This window comes from Lampetra planeri, chromosome 46 (assembly GCF_965212315.1).
Source record: "Lampetra planeri chromosome 46, kcLamPlan1.2.h2, whole genome shotgun sequence".
NCBI lineage: Eukaryota > Metazoa > Chordata > Hyperoartia > Petromyzontiformes > Petromyzontidae > Lampetra > Lampetra planeri.
The window spans coordinates 6,339,720-6,352,940 of record NC_136152.1 but is presented as its reverse complement, the minus strand read 5'-3'; the positions used below and the strand labels follow the sequence as shown (position 1 = coordinate 6,352,940).

Below are 13,221 nucleotides of genomic sequence, written 5' to 3'. Positions count from 1 at the left end.
CATCACTATCATGTATGTATGTTGAACTTCTTTCGCACCATACTTAGCCAACCGTGCTAATCGGTCGTGATCTATGAACTGCTGGATGTAGGCCTCTCCCCACAGTGTCTTCCACAGTGCACGGCGGCCTTGCGATCCCATGCGCCGTCTCGCGTCTACACGAAGCCCATCTCATTGCTCTTCTCTTCTTTGGCCGCTCTTGCGACGCTACGGGGGGCTGTTGCCGTCAGGTCCGGCATGACTGCGGTTGTTTGTGTGGCGCCCGCCTGCCCGCCCGCTCGCGTGTGTGCGCAGTACGCGGAAGACGTGGACAAGCTGCACGACCGTATGGAGTGCGCCGACGCCAACCTCAAGGCGGACTGGGAGCGCTGGCAGCGCAACAAACGCAGGGACCTCCGGGAGCTGCTCGTCAGCCACTCGGATAGGAACATGCGATACTACCAGGAGGTGAGCGTGGCCCCTAAAACCAGATCTCTTCCTGTCCTATCAAGCTTTAACCCTTTGCCATTCCGAGATGTCTGCACGTTGCAAGGTGGGTGTCCTGTTCACCGCTGAATCTCGGAACGCGCGAGCGGTTCGGCGTTAATTTTATTCAGAGGCATTGCGCCGCTGTTTTTAAAGATATTGTTGTTTTTATTGTCGAGAAGTGTAGTGATACGATGATATTTTGTGATCGCTGGCGCCAAACTGCCACATGCCCTACGCATGGCGTTGTGGGAGCCTCGTTACCGATGAAGGTATTTAATTTTTTGTTCCGGTGACGTAGGCATACGTACGCGTACGTCATATCACTTATGTTTATGTTATCGGAATGTGTTAATTGCATATTGTTGACACCGGCTGATTTCAAATTCTTTGTCGGTCACTCTCCGCTCCGTCTTTACACTGAAGAAGGGCCGTTGGCCAAAATGTCGTCCCATTATTTTCCCATTGCGCGTATTTTTCTGTTCTAAGGCTGTGTTGGTGCCACATTTGATGAGCTTTTAATTAGTTTGTGTCTTCACCTGTTGCACGTCGATGGACCGTGTTTTGAAATATCTGCTGTGAAGAGGTGGATGGTGGTTTCATGCCCTGCTGTGCATCATTTGCACAGGTGACAGTGTTTTGCTCGTGCTGTCTCTGCAGTGTTTGTCATCGTGGGAATCCCTCGTCCCACTCTTACAGGACAAACCAGAGGAGGAAAAAGACCAAAAATCATAGCCAAGACTTCTCCTGTTGGTATTTCGGTGCAATTTGAGTGAGGATTTACCCTACATTATAATTATGTTGTTGCATATTTGACACCTTTATTTCCTAAACAGGGCACCATGCTTTGGGAATATTATATTGCCCGTGTGTCTCGTGCAAAAAAAAAGATTTATACAGATTATTGCGTGATAAAAAAAACACATGTTGGTCATCATTCCATAAATACGAATGAGTTGCACAGCTAAATAAGTTGTCAAACTATATTTATAAGACACGTATGCAAAAAAGTAACTGGATGAAAGAAAAAAAATTGGTGTCCTTTTCTGTTAAAAAGCTTTTCTGATTTTTCAACATTTTATCCTATTATTATTTTCGTATTCTTGTCTTTCTTAATTCTCACTAAATGATTCCAAAACTCACTCTTGAAGAAAATATACACAGACTCTTCATATTCTCATTCTTGTGTGTGTGTGTATATATTATCAGCATCTGGGAGAGATAGACTACCGTACTGCCATCATGACGTCACCAGATCTTCTCCTGTTGACCGAGCGGTGGCTGTGTGCAGTTGATGCATGCCCCCCCCCCCACCCCCAATTTGCCCTTTGAATTGTACCCTCACAGCTGAGTGATTGGGACCGTCATCTGCCTGCGATGGGTTTTTGCTGAAGGGATTCAAGTGCAACGTAGCCGTGCGATTCCAAGAAAAATGAGGTTTTCTGCCTCTCCGCGTTTGTGCCACGTCTTGGCCGCATTTTCAACGATGCGCGTTTTTATCCATTGTCCGCTACACCTCTCCGCGTTTGTGCCACGTCTTGGCCGCATTTTCAACAACGCGCTCTTTGCTCCATTGTTCGCTTCGCTGCACCATTGTTGCCTATGCAGCACTCAATTTTTTTTGCTCGCGAACACTCGGCCTTTCTAAACGCTAATTTAACCTCATCGTTTTATTTAATTATTGAATAACGGCAGCCATGAGACTGACCGGATTTTTTTTCGCTTTTGTTAAGAAAATGCCACTGTTTGAATATTTGGAGGTTTAACTTTTTTTAAAGAATTTATAAAAAAAAATTAAAAGATGACCTTTAAACTGGAATTTATTTTTCCCTCCTATATTGTTTTCTATCGGGCATTGACATTTTGCATTCTTAAATTAAATAAAACATTTGAATGTCACCATTACCATCTGATAATTGTACTCAACATCAGGTGTATTGATGTTTTTGCTTACACTTTTGTGAGAACATCCAGTCGTACGTTCCATGTGTTTACCGCAGCAGTGTGCTTTCCCTACCACTATAATGGCAGGCTAATTAAATTAATTTCTGATGTCAAAGCACATTCAATGCCACAACATTTTATTATTCTGTAGGTGCCTCCGCTTCAGCATGGGTGTCGAATGCATTATTATCATCGTTCGTGTTCTACGTTGATGTACTGAGGGTAATTGTACGTTTTCACCGTCAACGGTTTTTTGACGTTAAAATTATTTCCGTAATGGTAGCTGTTCCGAGGCTGTAAAATGGCACTGTGAGGAAAGTGAGCTAGAGGCAGGAATTGGACAAAGCCACTTTGTGCCACGTATCCGAGGCCAGGAGGTGTCGGAATTCAGTCGCTCAGACATGTGAAACCCTTTCATAGGTGCTTTCACGCTACACTTGTCCAGTTTATAGATTTGTAAGCATGGACAGCAAATCGGGTCATTTTTCTTTTTTACATTTGAATAGCTATAAAAGGTGCCCCATTTTTACGCTGAGAAATCACAAACGAGTGACTTAACAAATCGATAAACATTCTGAGGAGGAGCAAATTGTATTTCAGAAGTCATATGCTAATATCTGCTCCCCACTCACGATTTTGCTTCAATGAAGTCTGCAGCAAAAACTGCTTTTCATCGTTCGGCATGGTGTCCCCGGACATTTCGCTCCACGTGCTGAGAGCTTTCAGTTTTCCGCTGAAGCTCCCCAGCCCCATGGAACCGAAACGTCGGACATATGCCTAAAGTGCATGTGGTACAACCCACAAACACATCGGCAGAGCTATACGGTCGAACCATAAAAGCCTACCACAGCTCGGGTTCATGAGAATCGGAATATTTATTTGGACTGCAGGAGGAATCCGATGACCTATTAAGCTCTTTCACAGATGTCATTCTTTAATTATACAAGTCCGAGTTATCAAGCTTGAGCAAGGCAGCAACAACGACACCAAAACGGTCTCAGACCACACCAAGATAACCCCACACAGCAGTCGTCCCTCAATAAAATAGCACATTGACATTGAGCTATCGATACGGCACAGGCACGGATCAAAGTTGCAAATGTGACTCTATCCAGCGCTGATCTTCTGCTTCAGGATATTTTTTGAAGGAAGATTTACGATGCACAGAGATTGAAATGGGGTGGCAATCCACATTTGTATGGCGCGCAATGGGACGATGGCTCATTATTTTCCCCAATGTGCTTTTTCACAAAGCCATTCAAGGGCATTCAGGGATTTTGATGTACTTTTGGGACCCGTTCATCATGCTGTGTGGATACATCAGACGTAGACTTCAGGCCAGTAACTAGAGTTGACGTTGAACAAAGTTAGTTGTGACTGCATACTAAGTTACACTTTTACTCTTTAACGTTAGTGGATGGTTGTGTAATCTGGAGTGAAATTACATAATTATTTTTGGGGACAATATCTGTCCCATTTGTAACAAGATAAGTAAATCTTTGACCTTATTTGTCCCACAACTGCATATGCAAATTACGCATGGCAGCACGCTCAGTCCGACTGTTGCAGTCACGTTTTAATTTAGTGGAAACCCTCTTCAATTTCATTACATTCCAAGAAATTCCTGTATTTTCCACATTGCACGTGAAATACATTTACATTATATACTAGTATTATGCTATGAGTAGCACAACTCGGCAATTCCATTGAATCTGATGACCATTTAAAGTAGTGACTTGCTTCAGGAAAAGCTGGGATGGGGGCTTCCTTCAAGTCAGATCTGTGATTCGCTGCTTTGTTTAAATTGAAAGATTTTTGCTGCATCTAAGCTTGCCGGCAATTTAAGAATGATCGGAGTTTCTCCATACTAATCGTTGGACCGCGGGACAAAATGTTTTGGTGAGATAGCAGCATCACCCAAAGGAGCATGATTCCACATACCAGTGATCAGACTGAAGCCAATTATTTGCAACTAGTTAGCATAGCTTTGGATTTCACCCACTGCATACAGTTAAAGTGATTACTTTAACTTTTCAGATGACTGGTGTCTGAGCACACACTAATTGCCCCTAAGCCACAGTGTTCTGGCTCAGGTCAGCTTTGCACTTTGAAGGCCCTTTGCACCTTTTAATTGTCATCACAAAACATCAATTTGAAGTGGACAGAGGGAACCCTGTGGTAAGGTATTGGTGAGTTGTGTTCGTTATAATTCAGGCACTACATGAGAAGTCTTGAAAGAAGCACCTCAGCCGTTGAACTAACTGCACTGTCATCAAATAAAAAGTTACATGATTTACTGAGTGAATAACAAAGCGGGAATATATTGGTGAATCTTTTTATTCAATTTGTTGGCTAATCGGATGACACAAGAATAGTTGGGGATACAAAATGTGTCTCGCCTCTGTTCCCACGTGTGCTACTGGATGGGAAGTCATTGAGGGGGGCAGGGCTGGCAAGGGCCTTGGTGACATCGAAATCATCAGCCGCGTCGCGCTGGGCTTTGCTAGTGGGGGTGGTTTTCCTGCCTTCAGGAGGCTCAGCTATTAGACTGATCATCCCAGCTGTCCATAGCATGCTCTTATAAACGTGTGACCATGATTAATCAGTTTTATGCATAACCCCTGATTGCTTTGTATCCATGCTGAGACACACACATTATACAGCGTTACCAGATTACACGACGCACTCAAACACGCCCTCGGTTATTTGTGATTTTGTTTCGCTTTGTGCGCAGATTTGCAAAGCAGTGTAATTTTATTTTCCGCACCGACTTAATTTCACCAGTTAATTTGTGGAATTATGAATGCAACGTGCGGTGCGGTTCTAGGTTCATTTGACATTGCATCAATAATCGTTTTGCTGCAAGAATAAGGGATGTGATCATGTGAATGAATGATGAATCGGTACAAATAATGAAAAAAAATGCTCTAGAATCTACCTCTTCAAACAAACTCGTAGATTAAAAAAAACAATGCTCGGTGTGTAATCAATTTCTTAGGAATGTACAAACCTGCAGGATCTTACACCAACGCGACTTGCAAAGTTTGAAGTACATGTTGGTCAAACGTCCGTGATACTTATAATAGCAAATGCTGTTATAACGTAGACACACCGCAATGAGAGATATCAGTGATATGAAGTTGTAGTTTTTAATTTAAATTGGTTTGTCTTAGTTAATTTAATAGTAGGTTGATTACAGTATTAAAGCATTAAACTGTGCCTTTGTGGTGATTTTTGAAAAAGACCAAATCACAGAAGCTTTCAATGTAATGGCATAGACAATTACAGCACTTATACAATTAATGTAATGGGTCATCACAACTGCTAAACGGTTTCAATGTCAGTTTAATGTCAGTTTAATAAAAAAAATCTACTTTTTGTAGAAAAGTGAAAGTTAGTTGGCATGCCACATGATTAGTGGCCTATATCAGAGACAGAATGTGACCTCCATTCACAGACATATTGGTGGTATCTGTATTTTTTTTTATTAATAGGTGTAATGTCAATCCTTTTCACGTTGCTCTCACGTCACATGTAGACATTTTGATGTCATCCAATGCTGCATAATTCAACAGCAGTTGCCCTCTGGAAGAATAACTGGCTCCTGCTATAGAAATGTTGTGAACATTCTAGGATTGACTTGGTCATAAATATATTTTTTCCATTGTCCAACCGAGCTGTGCCGGGGCCAATTGCCAAACCAACCCAAAATGGGTCAAAGAGTTGCCAGGTTGATTCCTGTACAAAACCCCGGGGTCGTGTTAATGCGGGTCACGTGTTGTAAGTGACTCGGGATGCACGTAAACGATATCACATGATACAAATGTAGATAATAAACCTCGTGCCTGGCCCTGCTTGGCCCCCGAGCCAGATTCAGATATTTGGTAAAGGCAAGCGCATTGCCGTTTGGTTCTGGCTCGTTGGTAGGGTAGCCAATAGGAAACGACCTGTGCCACGTGTGCTCTGTGCTAGCACGTCTCGGATGAACCATGGAAAATGGGTGCAGGGACTCAACTTACGAACGAGTTAGGTTCCAGAGGTCTGTTTGTAAGTCGATTTATTCATAGGTCCAACTTTACTTCTGTCTATTCCAAACATGTCCGGCATGTACACTAAACACAAGGAATGGCTTTAAAAGTTGTGTAATTTGTGAATGTAGATGACGCGCCGGTTCTTTATTTTCGTCAGATATAGATGCCACCACCACCGGCACCATCTGTTGTGCCGCGGTTGAATTTACGACTCTCAGTTCGACCAGGAAACTGGACATATGAATATTATGAGGTTTGTTACTATCTCTGAAAGTTTGTAAGTCGAATGTTCGTAAGTAGAGGAATCTCTGTATATAGGCGACGAGATACGAACTACTGTTACACCATATTCTACCCATTAATACCCACTATAGGGTGTGTGTTTGTAATTGAATTTAAACAACAAAGTCTGTGCCTGATATTTGCTTCATATGTTGAGTGTTTACTGTGGAAAACTGAACTGTTGATTGCAATGGTACCTTTCAGCTTTGTTTTAGATTGTCGAACACTACCGTGCCTTTTTTTCAGGCTGCCTCATCAAAATTCGCAGAATTAAGTAAACAAAATGTAAAAAAAAATGGACATTTTTTCCAAGTTAGTTTCACGGCTCAACGCACTCACTTTTACAATGAATGCCTGTCAAAGTTAGAACGCGCATGCCAATTTGCCACTTACACAATTATTTTTACTTTAATTGTTCGCAAACTAAGTGAATCCTTTCCCTGTTTCAACCTAATTGTTTTTTCACCACCCACCTGAATTTCAAATTAAGTGCCTAGGATTTATTTTTTATGGCCTAAAGATGGTAAATGTTTCATGTGATAAAGCCACCAGTTTGCCTTAACGTAAATTCAAATAATAAAGAAACACCCCAATATCTGTTAGGACTGTTTGCTTGAAAGTTGTTCGTCTTTTTATTTTACAAAACAAGTGTTAACTTCGAATATATATTATAAGTGAATATACGTTGTTAAATTTCACAAACGATTAATCCCATTCAAATGTTAACCCACATTAAAATGTATAACGTGAAAATACTGGAATCCGCATGGTGCATTTCTCGGCTTGGAAATGTTTTATTGTCCAAGTCGGGCCACGGCTTATCAGCATCAAAGTTGATTTTCCCCGAGTAAAGCCCGCTGAAGCTCGTTTTCAAGGGCTTAAATAAACAAATATTACACCACTACATGATGTGCTCTAATTATTACCACCATGACAAGACATCCAATATGTAACGGTCGTTTTGTATGACCCTTCGCTGACTGATTACATTTATTACATTTTTTGATGGGCAAAATTCCAAATCCCGTGCACGGCGCTTGCCACGACCTGGTCTTTGTATATGCTGCACAGTGTTAAAACACGCGGTGTGCCATCTGAATTCGCCGTTTACCCGCAATGTAAACCGCTGTTTTTGTAGACGTGTTAATTGTGCAAAAAAGAAAAAAATATATATACTATCCGCAACACCCACTAATTTATGGTGTAGATGTAAAACACGTGATACGGCGGATTGCGATGGTTATGCTTTGTGATTTGTACAGTAGTTTGTAATAAACACACTTATACCCTTTGTTGTTGTTGTTTCTGTCGATAACTGGTGTGACCGGTTTGTAAAACCTGGCTGGAGATTGGAAATTCCGCCAAGAGCTCACAGCTGCGTGTTTGCTTTCGCAAGGGATAGTTTTACTTTCTGGTTGATATTTTCTCTTCAGTCGTTGGTGTTGTTTCTGCTGTCGTTTTCTCCCCCTGTTATTTCCTAAAATTGGCGCCATCAGCCTCGTCTCGTGTGATGAAGTGTCCTTTCGGATCTCCCACAGAGCGGTGCAACACCACAGGGACAATCGTGAGGCTGCTGCCTCTCGAGATCCCATCAAGCGATCCCTGGTCCGCAGTAAAAGGGAGATGCACTTCCCCACCTGTCCTGCATGTGACAGTGATGTCCATCGCGTGGGTCAAACTGATATTTAAAGTGTCAGAGCTGACATCCAAATTAAGTGCAGGACAATATTTAATGTGGGTTTTTTTTACTTTCTTGTTCCATCATTGGCGGACAGACCATCGGTTCAAGACGCCTAAGCAAGGAACTGAGTGGGATGTGTGTTTACAACTCATCGGGCTCGTATAATTATTTCTGATTTAAACTTTTTTTTATTTCACCAGGTAAGGCTCACTGAGCCTATGCAGCTCTTTATCATAAGCGACCTGTCCATCACAAATGGTAGCAGCTCACCCAAAGTGGCTTATCACGTGGACATTCATAGCAACAGTTAAATTCTTTTAATTTCAACGTGGAGTGCATTGGTGAACGCAGAAAGACTTAACACGTGATGCGTGGCGAGGACTGGAGTTTGGGAAACCCTGGTTTCGGATATTCACCCATGTGTAGTGTAGTACAGACGGACTCTTCAACGTCTTTTGTAGCACACACCTTTATTTGTCTTATGAACACAGTCCCTATGCACTGAGGGGTATACGGTCCCCTCACCCGTTACACTCAGAAGGTACAAGCCTCCGCACCCTACGGGCTACTTAATATCCCGCTCTTTCAGTGTCCTCTGATTGGACCTAGGGAATGTCTCCCCGACCACTGGTTACACTGAACCCTAGCCCTTATAAGGGCTGGAGGGCTTGGTCCAGGGTCCTAGGCTTCTTCCGCCGTCTTGGGTCTTCGTGTAGTCGAACTCTCTCCAGAGCTCTCAGCGCTCTGGCTTTATACTTGTTCGTGGCCGGGTTGTCCAATCCCCGGCCACCTTGTGGAACCCTGTGATTGGTCGTTCCCAATCTGCTTTTGGATCCCAATTCACCCTATCTGACACTGACCGTTTGGTCGCGCGGGAAAACCTTGTTTACGGTCAGCTCTCAGCTTGTGAGACCCTGACCGTTAGTTTGAGCGGGAAAACCTTGTTAACGATTTGCTCTCCCAGTTTGTGAACATCGAGTAGTTAACTCTACTACACATGCATGAAGTCATTGGCTCATGTTTCAAATATTGATTGAAGTGCATTGTTCTTCTTGGTTCTTTCGGTAAAGTCACGGTAGAAGGGAAATAATAAAATAATAAAAATAAAACATAATAAAATACAATTCTCACGACGTTTCGGTTAGGTCTGTCAGAAAGACAGCGTCTGAAATTTCAGACGCTGTCTTTCCGACACCTGTTCTTCACCTGAGGATGGCTGCTTGCGTTGTGGCCGAAACGTCGTGAGCATTCTATTTTATTATGTTTTATTTTTTATTATTTCCCTTCTACGTGACTTTACCGAAAGAACCAAGAAGATGAATCCCTGCAGTCACGAAAGCTTTAAATCGAAATTGAAGTGCATTGCTTAAAGAGGACAGTTTTTCACAATGCTTAATACAGGGACTCCTCTACTTACAAACGAGTGGGGTTCTAGAGGTCTGTTCGAAAGTCGATTTGTTCGTAAGTCCAACTTTACTCTCATCAATTCCAAAACATGGCGTACTGCATGTACACTAAACACGGGGAATGGCTTTATAAGTTGTATAATCTCCTGTAGATGTAAATGCCTCTGATTCTTCGTGTTTTGTAGATTTAGATGCCACCACCGCCATCTATTGTACGGCGTTTGAACTTACGATTATCGGTCCGAACAGGCAACTGGACATGAAATATTTGTACCTTTTGAAAATTCGTAAGTCAAATGTTTGTAAGTAGAGGAGTCCCTGTATAACCGCTCGTAAACAAACTTAACATTTGTTGTGCATGCTTGTGTACATCTTAATATTACCGGAACAGTAGAAAATTACAAAACACCGATGACACCTTCACTTAAATAGGATTATGTTCAGATCCCCCCCCCCCCCCCCCCCACGTAAAATTGATTTAATATTACTAACCTAGGATCAGAGACGATTCACATCGATACAGACTGCAGTTCACTATTACATTCATACTTCCATATTATACCTGTTGCAAGCATTCCCCGAGTTAACGCACAACCCTCAGTGCAAGAAACGCATCAACTCTTTACGCATTCCAACTTTAATCGCTCCGTCTGTTGGCAGCCCTCTGGCGTCTTGGGGCTTTTAGGAAAAGGAGAGGGAAAGGCATTCACGGTCTCTGCTGCGGAGAAGAAGGCTCCGTTCGCCGCCACTGCCCCTTCTTCCACCAAACAACCCTGCAACGGAACGTATTTTCGGTGCGTGATACGATGAATGTGGATGCGGTTGCATTGGTTCGAGCACTGGATTAACAGTCGCTGGGTTCGTTCTCCCGGCACGGCAACGGGCAACGTTTCTCCTCCCCCTCTCGTCACACGACGTCACAAAGCTCTGCCCCCCCCCCCCCAAATAAAACATGCTTCAAATCGCTTTAAACTATTGTCATTGTAGTGCGTATTTAATGTGCCGCTGCACTCTGGTGTTGTAGGAGAAAACATTTATTAAAACGTCTATTTAATTAAGTAGAACGTGTTGTCTATATGTATCTAAAGTGCATTTTGATGTGACGTCACATTTCTCAACCCCCCCCCCCTCGTCACAAATGTCTGACCCCCCCCCCCCCGGGTGCGTGACGTCATTAATGGACGGCCCCTTAGTTGATTGGCAGGTCACGCTCGGTGGGGGTAAAGTGTTGGGCAACTCCCACCTCTTCCAAGGTGTGTGGCCAGCGAGGAAGAGTAGGCCAAATGCGATTCATAGCGGCTGTCTCTAGCTCCCTCTGGTGAAGGCTCTTCTGCCAGCAGTGGCATGAGGAAACAGGGCCGTTCAGACTTGCCTTCCCATAAAATGTAATTTAATATAACGTAAAAACAAAATTCTACATTACATTTTTTCTTTATTTGTAATTACTACTCACCTTCTTTATGCTATTCGTTGCGCACCGTGGCAATTCACTTTGCTCAAATCGGTGTTCCCCGCTGAGGTGGTGATGCGTTTCTTTTCCCATTCCTCTTGCTGCTCTACGCCCCCTGTAACCGTTTCCCGATCCGTTGCAACGTGACATCGACCGATGCACGGACTTCATTGAGGGCGATATCGGCACGTGAAACAAAGGTCGATTGACTGATTGAGGTGGGGGGTTAAACCGCCCACGCTCCGGCGCAGTCGAAGCAGTGACACTCACCCAAGTGGGAGGAGGATGGTGACTCCCACGATGCCAGAGATCAAGAAGGGCAGGCAGAAGGGCAGCTCCAGGCTATCCTTGTAAATGTAGTTGAACGTGATGGACCCGAGCACCTGGACGAGGCTCATTGCACACGCGAGCAGAGTGAACACCGTCCCTGAGTGGGGGTTGTGGAGGACACGCGAGCAGAGTGAACACCGTTCATGAGTGGGGGTGGTGGAGAACACGCGGGCAGAGTGAACACCGTTCATGAGTGGGGGTGGTGGAGGACACGTGGGCAGAGTGAACACCGTTCATGAGTGGGGGTGGTGGAGGACACGCGAGCAGAGGGAACACCGTTCATGAGTGGGGGTTGTGGATGACACGTGGGCAAAGTGAACACCGTTCGTGAGTGGGGGTTGTGGAGAACACGCGGGCAGAGTGAACACCGTTCATGAGTGGGGGTTGTGGAGATCACCTGGGCAGAGTGAACACCGTTCATGAGTGGAGGTTGTGGAGGACACGTGGGCAGAGTGAACACCGTTCATGAGTGGGGGTGGTGGAGGACACGTGGGCAGAGTGAACACCGTTCATGAGTGGGGGTGGTGGAGGACACGTGGGCAGAGTGAACACCGTTCATGAGTGGGGGTGGTGGAGGACACGCGAGCAGAGTGAACACCGTTCATGAGTGGGGGTTGTGGATGACACGTGGGCAGAGTGAACACCGTTCATGAGTGGGGGTTGTGGATGACACGTGGGCAGAGTGATCACCGTTCATGAGTGGGGGTTGTGGAGATCACCTGGGCAGAGTGAACACCGTTCATGAGTGGAGGTTGTGGAGGACACGTGGGCAGAGTGAACACCGTTCATGAGTGGGGGTGGTGGAGGACACGTGGGCAGAGTGAACACCGTTCATGAGTGAGGGTGGTGGATGACACGTGGGCAGAGTGAACACTGTTTATGAGTGGGGGTTGTGGAGGACACGTGGGCAGAGTGAACACCGTTCATGAGTGGAGGTTGTGGAGGACACGTGGGCAGAGTGAACACCGTTCATGAGTGGGGGTGGTGGAGAACACGTGGGCAGAGTGAACACCGTTCATGAGTGGGGGTGGTGGAGGACACGTGGGCAGAGTGAACACCGTTCATGAGTGAGGGTGGTGGATGACATGCGGGCAGAGTGAACACTGTTTATGAGTGGGGGTTGTGGAGGACACGTGGGCAGAGTGAACACCGTTCATGAGTGGGGGTGGTGGATGACACGTGGGCAGAGTGAACACTGTTCATGAGTGGGAGTTGTGGTGAACACGTGGGCAGAGTGAACACTGTTCATGAGTGGGGGTTGTGGAGGACACGTGGGCAGAGTGAACACTGTTCATGAGTGGGGGTTGTGGAGGACACGTGGGCAGAGTGAACACCGTTCATGAGTGGGGGGTGTGAAGGACACGTGGGCAGAGTGAACACCATTCATGAGTGGGGGTGGTGGAGGACACGCGAGCAGAGTGAACACCGTTCATGAGTGGGGGTTGTGGATGACACGCGGGCAGAGTGAACACCGTTCATGAGTGGGGGTGGTGGAGTACACGCGGGCAGAGTGAACACCGTTCATGAGTGGGGGTTGTGGAGGACACGTGGGCAGAGTGAACACCGTTCATGAGTGGGGGTGGTGGAGAACACGTGGGCAGAGTGAACACCGTTCATGAGTGGGGGTGGTGA

The 13,221-nt window shown here is 45.1% G+C and overlaps 2 protein-coding genes across 8 annotated transcripts in view; one reads left to right on the top strand and one right to left on the bottom strand.

Annotated features, from left to right (window-relative positions):
• The window catches only part of SNX30 (sorting nexin family member 30), a 25,827-nt gene extending 17,814 nt beyond the window's left edge, over window positions 1-8,013 (top strand). For both annotated transcript variants that reach the window (XM_078615225.1, XM_078615224.1), the window contains exons 8-9: window positions 295-447; window positions 1,126-8,013. In XM_078615225.1, the coding sequence (XP_078471351.1) occupies window positions 295-447; window positions 1,126-1,200 (228 nt within the window). In that variant the 3' untranslated portion in view covers window positions 1,201-8,013. The remainder of the gene's footprint in view (window positions 1-294; window positions 448-1,125) is intronic.
• LOC144733356 (solute carrier family 46 member 2-like) overlaps window positions 7,686-13,221 on the bottom strand; it is a 25,882-nt gene continuing 20,346 nt past the window's right edge. For 5 of the 6 annotated variants that reach the window (XM_078615218.1, XM_078615220.1, XM_078615221.1 and 2 more), the window contains 2 exons: window positions 11,530-11,686; window positions 7,686-10,582 (listed from right to left, as the gene is read on the bottom strand). In XM_078615218.1, the coding sequence (XP_078471344.1) occupies window positions 10,516-10,582; window positions 11,530-11,686 (224 nt within the window). In that variant the 3' untranslated portion in view covers window positions 7,686-10,515. Of the gene's footprint in view, window positions 10,583-11,529; window positions 11,687-13,221 lie in introns of those variants that run through there. The other variant, XR_013588346.1, reaches the window with a different exon arrangement.